The sequence below is a fragment of the Symphalangus syndactylus genome, chromosome 7 (assembly GCF_028878055.3).
Source record: "Symphalangus syndactylus isolate Jambi chromosome 7, NHGRI_mSymSyn1-v2.1_pri, whole genome shotgun sequence".
Classification (NCBI taxonomy): domain Eukaryota; kingdom Metazoa; phylum Chordata; class Mammalia; order Primates; family Hylobatidae; genus Symphalangus; species Symphalangus syndactylus.
Window position 1 is genome coordinate 58893293 of NC_072429.2, and position 16752 is coordinate 58910044.

The following is a 16752-nucleotide window of genomic DNA, read 5'->3' on the forward strand; positions in this document are numbered from 1 at the left end:
GATATATCCTTAATGAATTGGAGACTATCATCATCTCTATTTTATAGCTTTGGAAACTGAGGCTTAGAGAAATTAAGTAAATACATCTACTAAGGGATGAGCTGAGATCTGTATTTAGCATTTCCAGCTCCAAAATCAGAGCTCAATTATCTGACTTTTGTTATGGAAAACAAAAACAAAAGCTCAAAACAAACTAGCAAATATGCACTAAAAAGAATCTTGAAAGACACACATTTTAATGTTTTGCTCCTGAGTGGTTGGATTAAAGGTGATTTTTTTTCCTATGTATATTTTCTAATTTTTTTAAGCTAGTTAACATGGGTTATTTATAAAATAAGGCCAAAAAATATAGAACTGGATCTCAGAATGTACGAACTCAATATAAGAATTGAAAAAGTCTAGATGATTAAAAAAAATATAGATTGCATTATGTATAAAATTATGTGCTGAATGATGAAATTAAATACTTCAGTTACCCCTTTAAACATTGAATATGGAATGATGATCTAGCACTAAAAAACATGTCCTGACTAACTTTCAGAAGTGGCTCCTTTCACTTGAATCTGGTCTCTCTAATGATTTGTTTATGGTTTGGAGGGGGAGTACATTATTTGTTTTCCAGAAGCTTGGGGATTTTTTTAGCCAAAGGAGAGGCCCTTATTTATGACAACTACGCACATTGCCTGATGTGAAAATTTCCCCTAAAAATACTGCTTGGAGACTTATGTAGACCCCCAAGCAATACTGAGAGGAGACAAATTCCTTCCCCATTCTGGTATCATTAGTGAATTATGGCGGGAGAAAGCCCTGCATGTAAACACCAAGGACTTTCCTGGAAGTATGTGGAGAGAGAGGCAGATAGTATTAGGGCTACCCTGCCCCACTCTCACTTGATCTGCTTCAGGTGCTTAGCCCAGGGTTCCAGTAATCCCTGAATCCTCAAAGCCTCAGCTGGCCAACCCTGACCTCAGGGTCCCCCAGCCCAGGCCCCAGGAAGAGCCAGTGTCAGACATTCTCTGGGGCAGGTTCAAGTTGACCTCGTTTTCTGGTGTCACTCAGGCTTTGCACACTGGCTTTTCATAGGTGAAATTTTATCTTACTCCCCAGTTCCAGAAGAGGCCTGCATTGAGCCCAGAAGCCTGAAGTTTGCTTTGATTGGTGGGACCAGTCTTGCCCTTGACATTATCTCAGAGGTTGAAGGCCTGACCTTGCTGTTGAACCTGCCTGCTATTGCCTGGACAGTAGCCTGGACAGTAGCCTGGACAGTAGCCTGGACTTGCTCATTTGTCAGTTGTGTGGTCCTCCCCTGATCACTTGTCGCATCTTGGCAGAAGCGTCTGATCTTTAGGCCCTGATATCAGTGTAAATCTGCTTATAGCAATCCCTTGATCATCCCAGCTTCAAGTAATTCTTTTTGTTTACACTCTGATATCACTTAGTTTGACACTTCAAATATATTGCTCTTTATTGAGAGCCTAAGTTCCCATTTCTCTCTTCTAATTCACTATCTTTATAACAAACTCTGTCTTTTTATTCCTAGTATACAGAGATTTTTATTGGATTTATGCAAATAACATAAGAACACTCACAGTTTTTGAATTCTGGAGGAATTAAGTAATGTAATAAAACATTTTTATCTTTGTTCATAAAATTATACTTTACCAAATTGCTGTAAATTACATATAGCTGAAGAGAGAAAATTTTCTTAAATCTAGAAGATAAAACATTTGAGTAAAGGACCAACAATATTTTAAATAAAAGTATAAAAACCTGATCTTGATCAGTTATTCAATCTCATATAATCAACTTTTGTTCTGCTAGACTCTGAGTCATTTCATGACTCCATCAAATTCTTTACGAGATTTCTAGAAATTTTATGTAGCCTATGGATCTTAAAATTATCTGAAATTTGTATTGAAGAGAACTTGGAGTCTTTCTCATGAATCCGATTGTAAATGTTTTTAGAGAAGAATAAAAAACAATAATGCTACATGACTAAAACTTAGAATAGCATGGTTGAAAAGCTGATGAAAGCTTACAATGGACAAATATTCAATTATTTTTATTATATATAACATTTTAAGATAACCAGGTTTATGACTGACAACACATTGAATTTCTTTAAATTTATATGATTTTTGAAACATGTACATCAACAAATACCCATAAATGCAACTAAAAGAAGATCTAATATCATCTATAATTTGCCAGTGTTTCTTATGCAATTTAACAAATAAGCCTGATTCTTTAAATCTTTACAAAATGAGAGATATATCTTTTGATGTTTTTCACAAACTGTGTCTTTCGGTTCTTTGTGTCTCAGATCACTCTTTGCAGGATGCTTACACATAGTAGGTATATGACAATGCTTCTGTAACACATGAGGCACTCATTGCTTTTTATTTAAACCAGTTAAAAAAATTAATGAGCACAAATAAATGTCAACTTTCTACCAAAAATTTCATTTTGATAACTGTTGCATGAAAAATTAGTACATTGTGTGTTTTTAAATGAAGATGATTTATTGCTATTGTCTAAAGCGTGAAGAAAGACAAAAAAATTGTTTGCAGGATCATTGGTTTGAGCACATCAATGGCACTGTTGGACAATTCTTGCTGAGCGTTAAGATGATTTATGTAACAGACCGAAGCTTTCCACAGTAATACGTTATAGTCTCAAAGCTATCAACCCTTGTTCATGCAGAGACAAAAGAATCTGAAAAATACCTACTCCTGAAGGTCTTCTCAAAAGAAATCAGAGATTATGTTGACGCAGTTTAAACTCTTTCAGGAAAAATCACCATTACATGTAATATCTTTACTTCTAAAAATGAACAGAAGAAGCTTATTATTTTTCTAATAAACTTCTCAGTTTAATTTGCTTTCCCTTCAGTTCTCTGAATCATGCAACAGGAATGTTTAATAATAGAAGATGAAACATGTTTAAACATTGACATTCTTCTATCCTTAGGTTTCAGGAATTACGTTACAGATTAAAAATTAGTGCATTATGTATATGTTTGATGGCAGTACTATTTATTTATCTTTCAAATACGGTTCTATATAAGAAACATATTTTACAAAGTTATAACCATAGCCATATTTTTAGTGTATGCATGATTGCATGAATCCATCACATAATTTAAAGATACATACAAGATGATATCTTTTGAATTCTTCTGAGTTATGGGACTTCTTGTCACCAAAGATAAAGTGCTCTGTATAATGATTGCAATATGTGGACAGAGACCCACAAATATAATGCCTCTCTGGTAGAGAAACTAGATTTTGAAAAGAGAAGAAAAGGCAACTTTTAAAAGAGATTTCCCATTATTTCTTCCTGGTTAGCATATATTAACGCTCTCTCTGGGCCGTATGAAAACATGAATTCTCTGTAGTCAAAAGAAAAGTCAGCATAATTAACATTCCATTTCCAGATGTTGTCATATAGAATAAGAATATAGGAACTGGCTGTAGCAAAAGGAAATGTGGATTGCAGAAGGAGAAAATAATGTAAACAGGATACTCAGATCATGGAACATGTAAAGCAGTATGATTAAAAAGGAATGTGAGTATGTCATTAAACAGACAGGGCAAATGAGATCTTCCAGAATCAGGTGAGAAGTTTCCTTTTCTACTGAAATGGGAGGCTGGGAAGGACTTTGGCTTTAGTGAAATGGCTGCAAAGGCATCCAAGCAGATCAAACCAAAGCAAATCAGAAGGATCCACTATTACTTTCCCAATCTCAGTCTCTTGATTCCATTAATAGTCTCAAAAGTGAGCCTCTAATTAGCAATTTGACCTCCTTGCCAAGAATCACCCAGAGAAGATCGCTTTTCTAAGGACACAGCCAGTATGTTAGAAAGTATAGCTTTTGTACAAATTTAGACAGTGACATTCTGGTTCAGAAATTCATTCGCCTTTTAGTTGGGTTGGTAGGAGTCGAACTGTGAGAGCCAGATCAGCCAGGGCTGCAGGCCTGCCAGCAGAGCTCCCTGCAGGAGCAAAGTTGTTGGGCCCCTGCACATGCAGTAATTCTCGGCACCTTCCACTTCCTTTGCCACCCTGTTCCCCACCATCTTTTTATTCCTTAACTTAAAAAGTGCACTTTAATTCCATTAGAATAAAGGCGAAGCCTTAACCCAGCTATTTATGGGGAGCAAATAAATAAATACATTAGGTATGAATGGGGTTACACTTTTCTCCACTATGAGGCCTAATCAATGGCAAATATACTGAAATTCCTTTATAATGATATTGTGGAGAATGGATCTAAATCTTCTGTACTGTCTACAGTTGTTTGTTTTCTTGGACATGACCCAACCCATGGCATGTATAAATCCATTTAATAGAAACCGTAGCTATGTAAAGCCATTGTTTATCCAGAACTTTGTATCTGGCAAACACATAGTATTTGGCTTTTTACATATATTTTTGTTGTTAATGCTTATAAGAACCCCATGGTTTTTTAAGCTTGCTGCAGAACCCAAATTAATATATGGTTTAAAGGACCTGGAAGCAGACCTTGTCCATTGGGCTTCAAAGCCTCAACTCTTGGCAACACACGCAGTGGCCATTCTTAACAGTCACTAAAGAAGTCACACGTATTCTCGCCTAGTCCAACATCTGTCTCCTTCTCATCAGAGAAAGATGTAGCACTTTATAAACTAAATGTGCGATTACCAAATTTTAAGGTTTTAAGAGAATGACCTGAAATAGTCATTGACTCTCTATTATAGAACCATAGAAATACTCTTAGGGTTGGCAATGTTTTGAAATTACTACTTTAATGCTCCCAACAGTCCCCTTGTGGGCTTGAAAAGTTCATCTATTTTCCAGAATTAACCATGCCTCATGGTAGTTCACTCCACTCTAACCCACGTTCAGTGGCACTGGGAACCTGCTTCCTATCCGCAGTGATGCACAGTGCCTCTTGCGCTGGAACACAGGAGTCCTGTTGCATAGCTCAGCACCAGCAACATCTCGTGACTCTCTTGTGTCTCGAACCAGGGAGTAGCTTAAGATCAGGGAGAAGCTGGTTAAGTAACAGTAATATAATTTTGAGTTCTTTGAATCATGTGCATCATTTAGACTGGCTCCGGTTTAGAACAAATCACTTTGTATGCTAATATGTTTCCAATTTACCTTGAGTTAATATGCTGAAGATTCAAGATAAAATTAAAAGTGTTGGCCTGATTTTCACCCTGTAGTCCCTATATACTTTTTCTCCATTTGTGTAAGATGGTCATTGCTGACTTTCAGCATTGGTTGGGGAAGAGGGAGCTCGCATTGTTCATGCTGCTGTTCAGGTTCCAATCCCTGAACTGGGATGGGTACATGTCACTATAAAATGTGATGAAGAAGATGATACCACCTTTGAAAATCTGTACCTGGCCTCCCTCAGCATTCTAGACTGGAACCCAGCCTCATAGGACTTCCGAGGACATGTGATTCACTCCTTGGTGGCCTCTAATTTGTTTTATTTTTTTTTTTTAAAGTAGTCCTCTTCTCTCCTGGGCATCTGGGGATCATCTTGGAAAGGACCAAGTGATCTTTGTTCCCAAGAGAGTTGGAGAATGAATGATTTGTAAACTCCAGGCCTCACTGAGTCTTGAGGGAGGAAAATAAGCCCAAGTCAGAAAAGGACCCTGCCGGAATAACTGGACATGAGCACCAGGTCCCCTGTATCACCCAGGAATGGCCTTCACATAAGCCTTCTCTGACAATTCAGCCCCTGATCTCATCACTCATATACCTTCTTGTGGTCTAATCAGGCCTTCTCTTCTGGCCAGGCATGGGCATCAGAACTGCTGCTGTGACTTCCTTTGCATGCCCCAGCAGTCACCCAAGGGGCCCTGACGTCCTGCCTGCCATGGGGGTTAGGCTCCACAGCTTCTGAGAGCCAGGGGGCCACAAACTCTCCTTTACGAATCCTCTGAAATATGTGTGTTACTATGGGAAAATAGGTACCAGTCACTTCAGGGGATCAGAGCAGCAGTCAGAGAGGAATTTTGTTGGTCACTTTTGCATTGTAATAAAGGAATACCTGAGACTGGGTAATTTACAAAGAAAAGATGTTTAGGTGGCTCACAGTTCTGCGGGCTGTACAAGCATTGCACCAGCATCTGCTCAGCTTCTGGTGAGGCTTCAGGAAACTTTTACTGGTGGTGGAAGGTGAAGGGGGAGCAGGTGTGTTGCGTGGTGAGAGAAGGAGCAAGAGAGATGAGAGGAGGCACCAGGCTCTTTTTAACAATTGGATCTGTGTGAGCAAGCAAGAACTCACTCGTTACTTGGTGAGGAGGGCACCAAGCCATTCATGAATGGCATTACCAAACACCTCCCATCGGGCCCCACCTCCAACGCTGAGGATCAATTTCAACATGAGATGTGGAGGGGACAGACATCCAAACTATATCAGGGATACAGACTGCTCTGCCCAGCCTTCCTGAAGCTGCTCAAGCCTCTACTCCCCTAACAGGATATTTTTGGCCTCCTGATATTCTGTGAGATTGTTACATACCATGTAGGTAACTGGCCTGTGCAATGTCTTGACAATAAAAGATATTTACTCAAACCCAGGAATAATAGTGTATATTCACAAACTTTGTGCTTTTAAAGAGTCATTTTAGCATTCATTTATTCATGCACACATGCATTCACTCAGTGATTCATTTATTTTTTCATTTAACAAACACTGAACACTAATTCCATCTAGGCAGCTTAATGGGGAATAGGGAAAATAGTGAATCATATTCTATTGTATAACATCCCCCAAAACTGCAAATTGTCTAAATTATAAAACTATTGTTAAGTTAAATGTATGTTTATTAAGTTTTTAAAAATCAAAATAAAGCTCTCATGTCATAGAAACCAATGACGAAGAATTAGCAAATTCATTTCCACATTAAAAAATAATAAGTAATTAGCCCGGCATTGAACTTGTTCTAAGTTCTGGGACATTTTGGCATTATACAGTTACCACTATACTTTTATATGGCATCTATTACACTGTAATTGGCTCATGGCAAATAAGCATATCATGACTTCTAATATAAAGAACAGAAACTACTAAGTAACCTTAGTAGTTAAGATTCTCAATCCACATAACTACCTATTACCAGTTAAGTTGTGGAATCTGTGGTTTTGGTGTATAATTATCTGAATTAAATATATTAATGTGTAATTACATGAAAAAAACCATGTCGCTTAACTCAATTGCAATACAATTGTTATCACTGAATGTAAAGTGATACCAATTAAACCTTCTTTTAAACAGCACAAATTAAGAATTAACTACTGAAGAAACCCTAGAATGTAAAGTGGTGGTCTACTATAGGTGGAATATCCCTTAGTATTTTCAGAGATTTAATGGCATTCCTAAAATTAAAAGCATCTTTCTCTTTTATTGCTGGCATTAGTTGTGACTTATTCAGGAGAATTTCTTTCTCTCTTTTTTTTTTTATTTTTTTATTTTTTTTGAGACAGAGTCTTGCTCTGTCACCCCAGGCTGGAGTGTCTTGGCACGCTCTCAGCTCACCACAACCTCTGCCTCCTGGGTTCAAGTAATTCTCCTGCCTCAGCCTCTCAAGTAGCTGAGACTACAGGCATGCGCCACCACACCCAGCTAATTTTTGTATTTTTAATAGAGATGGGGTTTCACCATATTGACCAGGCTGGTCTCAAACTCCTGACCTCAAGTGATCTGCCCACCTCAGCCTCCCAAAGTGCTAGGATTACGGGTGTGAGCCACCGTGCCCCGCCAGGATAGTTTCAAACAGGCACTAATTAACTTCTTAAAAGATAGATGTCAACAATTCAGCATTTGCAATGTTGACAGAGAGACAAATTATGAAATCTATGTTCATATAATTTCAGTGGGTGGGCAACGGGGTGGAATTTGGGAAAGGAAAGGCCTGATATTAATGCTAATACTATTACTTAAATTATGAAATTTTGTTTATCAAAAACAGTTGGGTGTTGGCAATTTTGTATCATTCAACCTAATAAGATAGTAGCAATTAAACTACTTTATAAATAGCATGGCAATAAAAATGCCATCTTTTATGATATATTTATCCCTCATGTGTATTGTGTTGATGTTTTCCAAGCTGAGTGAACTTGGACAAGTTATTTAATTTCTGAGTCTCAATTTTCTCTTCAGGAAACTGGGGGTAATAATAGCTACACAATGGATTACTGTAATGATTAAATGGGGGCGACATAGTCAAAGACCTTGGTACAGGGCTTTAATATGAAATAGACATCTCTCCTACCTCCCCATTAGGCATCTTTTATGCTTATATGCATACTTGTACAAGGAACCAATGGCTTAGATCTGTAAGGGTCTAAAATATATCAGACGAGTGAGAATTCCATCAAACTTGTGATTTTGACACAGCACATACATATTTTTCACATGGGATACATATTGTTAACAGGAGAATTTGGTAACAAGTGATTGAACTTCTAGAGCTGGTGGGATTTTTTTAGCAGAACTTTAGATATTTAAGAAAAATTATCTGCATATAAGAGTCAAATTTTTCCCTTCATACACCCCCTGTCTCTAACCTACATGTGCTGCTCTATGACCAGGTCTAAATTCCAGATGTTCCAGGTAGCTCTTCATTTAATCTTGTCTTCTGATGGCACCTAAATAAATATATCAAAACTTGTACAACATTTAGAAAGTGAAACTTGAAGATTTTCTTTCCGTTAGACAAATAGACACCATCTGGAAAAAATAATCCCAGGCACTTGGACACAGGAGCATGACGCTTATTGGCTGGACACCATATGAATACCTTACACTACTTTATTTGGCTCTCACCCTTGCCTGCTCGTTTCAAATCTTGCACACTTGAGTAGGCGCTGGGCTGTTAGACAAGGGAATCCTTGTTACCCATACACCGAAACATTATGAAGGCTCGCTCTTAATTTGAAAGATAAGCTTGCAAGAATTATCTGGACCGAAACGTTTCCTTTCATACTGTGACACCTGTTCTATGAAGGACTGCTATATATCACTGTGTATTTAATATTAATTGGTAACAATGTTTGATTTTTATTTCTTCCATGTATTTTTCAACATTTACCACATTCCATTTTAAACAGGCGCGTCCTCATATAATCTTTCCTTCCTGTTCCCCTCCCTCCCTTTCTATTTTATCTAATGCTAGTTTGTAAAAGAAAAAAAAACCCACATATGTTAATGCTATTTATTTTACTGCTGGCTTTTATTCCAGAATTAGTATTATAATAATATTAGTACTATTTTGCCTTTCAAAATGGACAGAACTGAATTTAAATATTTGCAATATTATTTGTCAGCTCTTAGGGGGAAATCAAGTAAATCTTATTGGAAATTGTAAAAGTAATCTTCACTTTGATTTTGATGATAAGATCTTTGTGATAAAAATAGCTCTTAATGGCATTTTCTTCATATATCAAACTTTCAGTGGAACTACACTTTTATGCAGCATGCTTAAGTCGCTTCTTTTCTAAGACGTTTTCTTTTGTCAGTTGTGAGCAGGTAGCCTTTCAAAACCCAAAAGCAATTGCCCAGAACTTCTGGAATTCATTTTTATTACATCCCATGATCTGAGCGGTAGGGAGCCCTGTGAAACATGTTTGATCAAACATTAATTTTATAAATTGCCTTCCTTCCGTACAATTCCCATGAAAAAGGTATTCAGCTAGATTAAAACTCTGGAAAATTTTAATGGGAACTTTGAAATCTGTTTGAGTTCAGCTTTTTGGAAAAATAAAACCACCTAATGGAAGTAGTCTTTATACCAGAAGTGGATCTGCCTTTGAGGCAATTTTCTTTCATGCATAATGATGAAATGGCAGCAGGATAATCTGAAAGTTTGAAACGTCTTTGCCAAATCCATATGCTGCTTGTAATAATATCTAAAGGGTCAAGTGTGTTTGATATGATGATGAAGAGCAAGAAGATGATAATTTGCAACAATGTCACTTTTGTCTTTTCACAGTCCTACCCTGGTCCAAGCCTGGAAAGTGAAGACTTCAACATTCCACCAATTACTCCTCCTTCCCTCCCAGACCACTCGCTGGTGCACCTGAATGAAGTTGAGTCTGGTTACCATTCTCTGTGTCACCCCATGAACCATAATGGCCTGCTACCATTTCATCCACAAAACATGGACCTCCCTGAAATCACAGTCTCCAATATGCTGGGCCAGGATGGAACACTGCTTTCTAATTCCATTTCTGTGGTAAGAATCTGCTTACCTGTTTGTGGTGGGGGCTGAGGGATACCATAAGGACAAGGACCAAGTTCATGCAAGGGCCTGGCATTGTGATAATAGCATTCTGAAACTGTTTCTAGCTATGGAGACAGTTATTGAGGCGGGTGAATCACGAGGTCAGGAGATCGAGACCATCCTGGCTAACACGGTGAAACCCCGTCTCTGCTAAAAATACAAAAAATTCTCCGGGCGCGGTGGCGGGCGCCTGTAGTCCCAGCTACTCCGGAGGCTGAGGCAGGAGAATGGCGTGAACCCGGGAGGCGGAGCTTGCAGTGAGCTGAGGTCGCGCCACTGCACTCCAGCCTGGGCGACAGAGCGAGACTCCGTCTCAAAAAAATAAAAAATAAAAAATAAATAAATAAATAAATAAAATAAATAAATAAATAAATCATACACATTTCTAAAGCAATGTTCTATTTTATATTTAAGTCAAGGTAAAATCAATTAATTACTTGTGCAGTCACTCATATTTATGTCCCAAAGTACTAAATATTGCTTGACACTGAATGTGCTGTCATAGAGTCAAACCAGCTTACCAGCTTTCAGAGAAAAAGTCATCTTGAAAGATGCCACCTCTCATCCAGTGGAGGATTCCTCCCCAAAAGGGAGATCCCCACATCTTCTGAACTGCAGCTGCTGTTAACCTTGATTTTCCTTCCTATTTTCGGCTCTCAGTTTCCACAAATGTATACCATAGGAAGGTAAGAAAACAATTTTCAGTTTTATTTTGGAGGTATCATTCTGGTGATCAAAATTTATCTCCATTAAAGTATTGCAGTCTACTGGACCTGTTGTCTAACAATTTATAATGACAACACTGTGAATTCCCATTAATTTTTCAAATTTAATAGAAATGTGTATCAACCAGCAAACTAGCAAAAAATCAAATTCTCAGGCTCTACCCAGGGAGTCCAGTGGTTTGTATTTTTTACAAGCATCCCATACTTGAGAAACACTGGCTTATTATAAAATCTTTCCTTCGGATTTTTATGTCATCTGAAACTTAATAATTTCTCTGTCTATACCCCAATAGTGGAAAAAAATACCAGTAGTAGATGGCCAAGGAGAGAGCTTTAGACCATGTCATAAAACCCTCCCAGGTTAACAGTGACTTTTAATTAGCACTTTTTGGTTTTCATTGTTCGTCACTTAACAGTTCAACTAACTCTCTTGTCATTTTCATGAGTCACTGAAGAGTACTGTCATTTTCACAATGAATAAATTGATTAACTTGCCAATATTATGTTGTTTCTGATTAAAAAATCATTTCATATTATCACCTTATCTAAATCGTTGGGGGATATATCTCTAACTTGAGTGATTTTGCAGGAGGACTTTTCTGTTAATCATGAACATAAGGGTGGGATAAAAGTAGAGTCAAAAGAAACTCCAAAGTAGTTTCTTTAGAGAATGAAACCCAGAGCCTACTGCCTAATACACAATGGTGTATAGAATTTTCCTAAAATCTGGCAGCCATCTGGGCAGCCAAGAAGGGAGAACTCATTGGCAGCACCATCACTCAGGTTTTTAGATTATATTCCACTTGTGTAGATTTAGCTTATGAGTATTAAGTATGACTCCATAAATAGAAAATGGATTTTTTTAACGTGCTAAATGTGTAAAGCTGAAAAATGTATTTCAGTATAGTCACCTTGAAAAATCACCTATTTCTCTTTGGGACTAAGCCTTCAGACCCAATTCATGAGCCAAAGAAGGCATTCAGGTCATGCCTCTGTAGGGACCCCTGTTCCCTAGAAAGGAGAAGAAGGGGGCCTTCAGTATACATGGAAAATGCCAGTTTTGTTCTCTAGGCTTATTCCCCATGGTAGGAGTGAGATTGGGGCCATAGGAAGGATAATGAGATATTCGATTATATAGTTCAAGTCTTTTTCCTTTATAAAATTTACCTCCTTTCTAGTAACAAATTTACCCTCCTTAGCATTTCTACATCCATCTCAATACACCTTTAAGAGACATCACTCTTAAAGAAATGCTTATGCAATGTCAGTAACTGTGGCTCCGAGATTTTTTCCAGATTTGCTGCCCATGGCAGTCGTGCCATCCTCAAATGGCACATTTGGGACTGGACTCAGTCACAGCCACAGGATAGGCCATTTTCATGTCCGTTCCCACTGTCCCTTCCTCTTTCCCTATCGGGAGCTTCTTTTTGTTCATAAAATTTCCTTATGCTCTCTGCCCACCAACCTACTGTCAAAAACTGGACTTTGATAACTTGGCCTCAACATGATGTTTCCCTAGGAACTTTCAACACTTGCAGGGTATAGGGGAAACAAATCCCCTGTTTGGCCTAAGGTAAAGGAATGAAGCTCTGATTTGCCATTCTAGTTCTTGAAGGTGAGCCCGTTCGGGATTTTCATAGGGTGGCAAGCCTTCCCAATACCCCTCAAGCTACATTCTGGAGCTGCACGTCTACTGTGCCTCCTCACAGCGCTGGTCCTAGCCTTTAATGCTGCAAGCAAAAAGCGACTCCAGCAAATGCCTGTGTTGGTGAGACGGTGGGTAAGGTTCAGCACTTCCCAGTGGGATGTGGTGTGATGATGGAGCTCCTATATAGTGCTGTCCAACAGCAGTAGTCACTGGCTATTAAATGTGGCCAGTGAGACTGAGGGACCAATTTTTCATTTTATTTTATTTTAATTACTTTACCTTTAAGTAGCCACATTCACCCAGCAGCTACTGTGTTAGACAGTATAGGTCTAGTTAATGATGTTGATTCTAGCATTAACTCTATATTAAGCCCATTTTTTCCAAGCCAGTATGGTCTCAGAGAAAGAAGATTTGGAGATTAAATTTGTTGTTTCTGTTTCTCAAGGCTTGGGGATCTCTGGCTGGATTCCAGAAGCCAGAGTCTGATACACTATAAAGTTGCAATAGAAATCTAATAAAGTTGGAAGAATCAGGAGCTATCTTTTGTCTACTAATCCCTGTGAGAAACAAAGAGCCTCTTCAGTTCTTGTTTTGAGCTCTCACACGACTAGAATGCCATTCCTCAGTGTATATATTTTGAATGCTTACCATGGCCTCAATGTTTGAAAAGGCTCAAATGATTGATAAGACCTAGCTACTGTCCTTCTGGACAGTGAAAACATAAGTAGTTATGAAACAATTAGAAACATGGGGCAATTAGAGACCAAGAGAGTGCCCAACTCAGATGTACTGGCCAGGAACTCAGTAGGAACTCTTAGTTCAAAGAGTTTTATACTCTGGTTTGGGTATAAAACTTAGTAGAAAAGGTAGGACAACAGTCATGGCTTGAAGGAGGGCTTTGATTTGGATAAACCAAGAGGAAAGAAAAGGCATGTTGGAGAGTGTTCAAAAATCAGATTGGGTATTTTGAAACGAGAGATTTGACCAAAACCTTCAAAAACCAGTTAAAGAACTTGGGCATGTTAGGACAGGTTATAAGCAATCGCTGGTGGTTTTTACTCAAGGGCAAAAGTATTATGAAAGCAGTGTTGTAGGAAAATCCTTCTGGCAACAGGACCCTGTGTAGATAGCAGCAGTAAGAGACTGGGGTTATGGAAAGCGGCTGGGGCCTGTTATCCCAGTGTAGGTAAGAGGTGCCGAGGAACTATAGCAGTGTGGCGTGCCATTAAGCCATTTTTGCATCCACAAATATGTATGGATCTAAAGATGAACAACATTTTGTCTTTTCATATTTTACATTTTAAAAGCATGAAGGAATTATTTTCTTTGAAAGAAACTTGGAATATTAAATTTGCTCATCACACTTTCTTGTAAAAAGTTACTAAAACTCTTTGCTAGCAAGTTTGCTCATGGCTAATATGATCACAAAATTTAACAACTGAACTATGGACTGGTTTGCCAATTGTTGAAATATGTTTATGTGTAGGGACAGTTTACGTCATCAGTGCCCATTAGGCAGGAAAACAACGTCTACAGATATGAGATTTTAAATGTTGCCCACCTCGAAATGACAGTGCCCCTTCCAAGATTTTCTTTCAAGGTCACCTACAATCTGAGAACAACTAATAAAAGCTAACAGTTGTAGATTCTAAATATTGATTTTGCTGTGAATTTAAAAATCCTATGAGTAGAAGCCATCCTGGGAAAATTTATTTGTAGGATCAACTTTCTCTAATTATATTTTCTAAAAGCTCTTGAATGTGATCAAAGCTGAGCCTTTTGCTGTTAGTATTGTGATTGTATCTTTGTATTAGTATTCTCACATGATGACATTTTAGTATTCGAATGGATCAAGGAAGTGAAAAATACTTAAGTTCTTGTATATTATTTATTGTATATATTTAGATATTGTATAGATTTTAGATGTTATTGTGATGTTTTATATATGCATTATGAGATATAGATGTTACTTATATATCAATTATAATATATATCATTTACTGAAATTTTGTTTTTAGATATATTCTCTTGTATCTACCTCTGTTTCTCATCTCCACTGGCAACATAAGTGATACAGTTTCACCATTTATAAGCATTTCCTACTAATGCCTAATATATTAGACATCAACAATTTAGTCCATAATTAAAAATCAGTGTCTGAATGAGGAACTAGTATCCCAGTTTACAAATGGAAAATGAAAGTTCAAAGTGGTTAAGTGACTTAATGTCTTAGCCAGTAAATACTCCAGCTTCCTTATCAGGAAAATGGGGATGATAATACTAGGCCTTACCTCACGGGGTTCAGGAAATATTTGAGATTGCTCAGACCAGTAGCTGACACATAGGAAGCATTATATAACTGTTGGTTAAATAAAATTAGAAAAGCAAGCCTGTATGACTCTTTCGGAGAAGTTAAAATGCATGGGAAGGAAGACTTTCCAAAAGAGTTATTTATACTTTCATCCTGAATCTTCACATCTGTCAAAAAAGACTGCAGTAAGCCTACTATTAACCAAAGGAGTATTTACCTTTTACTGGGTGTCTTTATTTATCATTGTGATTCAAAATGATGTCTTTGGGCCAGAGTGCATCAGTTCAAATCCTGGCACTTCTGCGTACCAGCTGTGTGACCGTGAGTAACTTTTTGTGCCTCAGTTTCATTTGTTTAATCTCATCATGTTGTAAATATTAAAGTAGCTAATATCTGTAATGTCTGGCTAGATATATTCAATGGGAACCTCTTTCTGATAAAAAGGTATCCAAGGTAGATATCTATATTGCCTTCTGGAATTTATCATAGACATATTGGGGTGCAGCATACATAGGGTGAAAGTTTTTCTCAAATTTCCTACCACTTTTTTGCATTTTCTTTTCTGTGCCATTTTATTGTTAGTAGGGATTCCTGCAACTAGTTAAATTTCTGGCACTTTGAAAAAGCTTCCATTTTCCTGAAGTCCCTCTTTTCTAAGACAGGCTATAAAACAGGGTAGAATTTCTGTAAGTATGTAACTGTCAAATAAGTGCCAATTAGTTCTGATTCTCTAGGTCCAAGTTAAACAGTCATTCATGACCCAATATGCAAGAGTTCCATTTTTCTCAACATTCCTCTGAGTTATTTTGATAGTGAGTAATTGATTTGTGTGCACTTCTCAGAGAGTGGAGTCTGGTTAGAAAAGCATTGAAATGAGAGCCATGGATAAGCTTGTCAATCATGGGCAAGTCACTGAACCCTCTTACCAGCAGGGCTGGAGTAGATCTATAGAAGACTGGATCCATACTGAGCTTGTTGGGAGTGGTGTTGGGGGTGGGGCGCAGGAGTTAGAGGGAACAGTGTTGCTTTTATTTTTATTTGCATTTCTTATAAAAGTTCCCTTGAACAAATGTTCTGCCCCCAAAAAGATGGAAAGCCCCAAGACTAGTTGATCTCCATGATCCTTCTCAGGACTGGCATTTTCCTGTAATTTGTTTTCTGTCAACCACACAACTTTGATCTAGACTTTGAGACTCACTGGGTTTGTCATTTTAGTTACTTAGTAATTTTTCTTGCCATGGCTTTGGCTGCCTCAGTGTTTTAACTGCACCCCAAACCCCCCTTCAAAGTTTAATCAGTTATGAGAACCTACTGGATAGATTTCTTTTGACTGGAAAATGTAATCCGGCCATTAAAAAAAAAAGGGATATTGCTTTGTGTGGATGGATAGTGTTTTCATATTAAAAGGAAACTACAGAACTATTTTAGCAGAAAGGTAGAATAAGAAAATGCCCATATTAAGTATTCATGGCTGAAGAAAAATCCTTTGATTTCTCCAAACTGAAATCAAGAGCCTGTCTTCTGTTTCTCCCCACTTCGGTATATTAACCGCTGGGCTTAATCATGGATTGGTGAACGGGAAAATGCAACCTTGTATAAAGTCATCCCAGACTCTCAGCCTGGCCTATATGTGGTGATTGCTTGTTCTTTGTGCAGTCAACAGAAGCTCTTTCATACAAAGAAAAACCGTGCAAAGTTTTAGAATGGCCTCGAAGAAAGGATTCATTTAGAACCTGGGCTTTTTGTGGAGTGTGCTTCCTATGACACATTATAGAAAATTTACAA

General features: G+C 37.8%; 1 protein-coding gene across 2 annotated transcripts in view; it reads left to right on the top strand.

Moving 5' to 3' along the window:
* TOX (thymocyte selection associated high mobility group box) overlaps positions 1-16752 on the top strand; it is a 310511-nt gene that overhangs the window by 171607 nt on the left and 122152 nt on the right. For both annotated transcript variants that reach the window (XM_055286321.2, XM_055286322.2), the window contains one exon: positions 9993-10235. In XM_055286321.2, coding sequence (XP_055142296.1) covers positions 9993-10235 — 243 coding nt within the window. The remainder of the gene's footprint in view (positions 1-9992; positions 10236-16752) is intronic.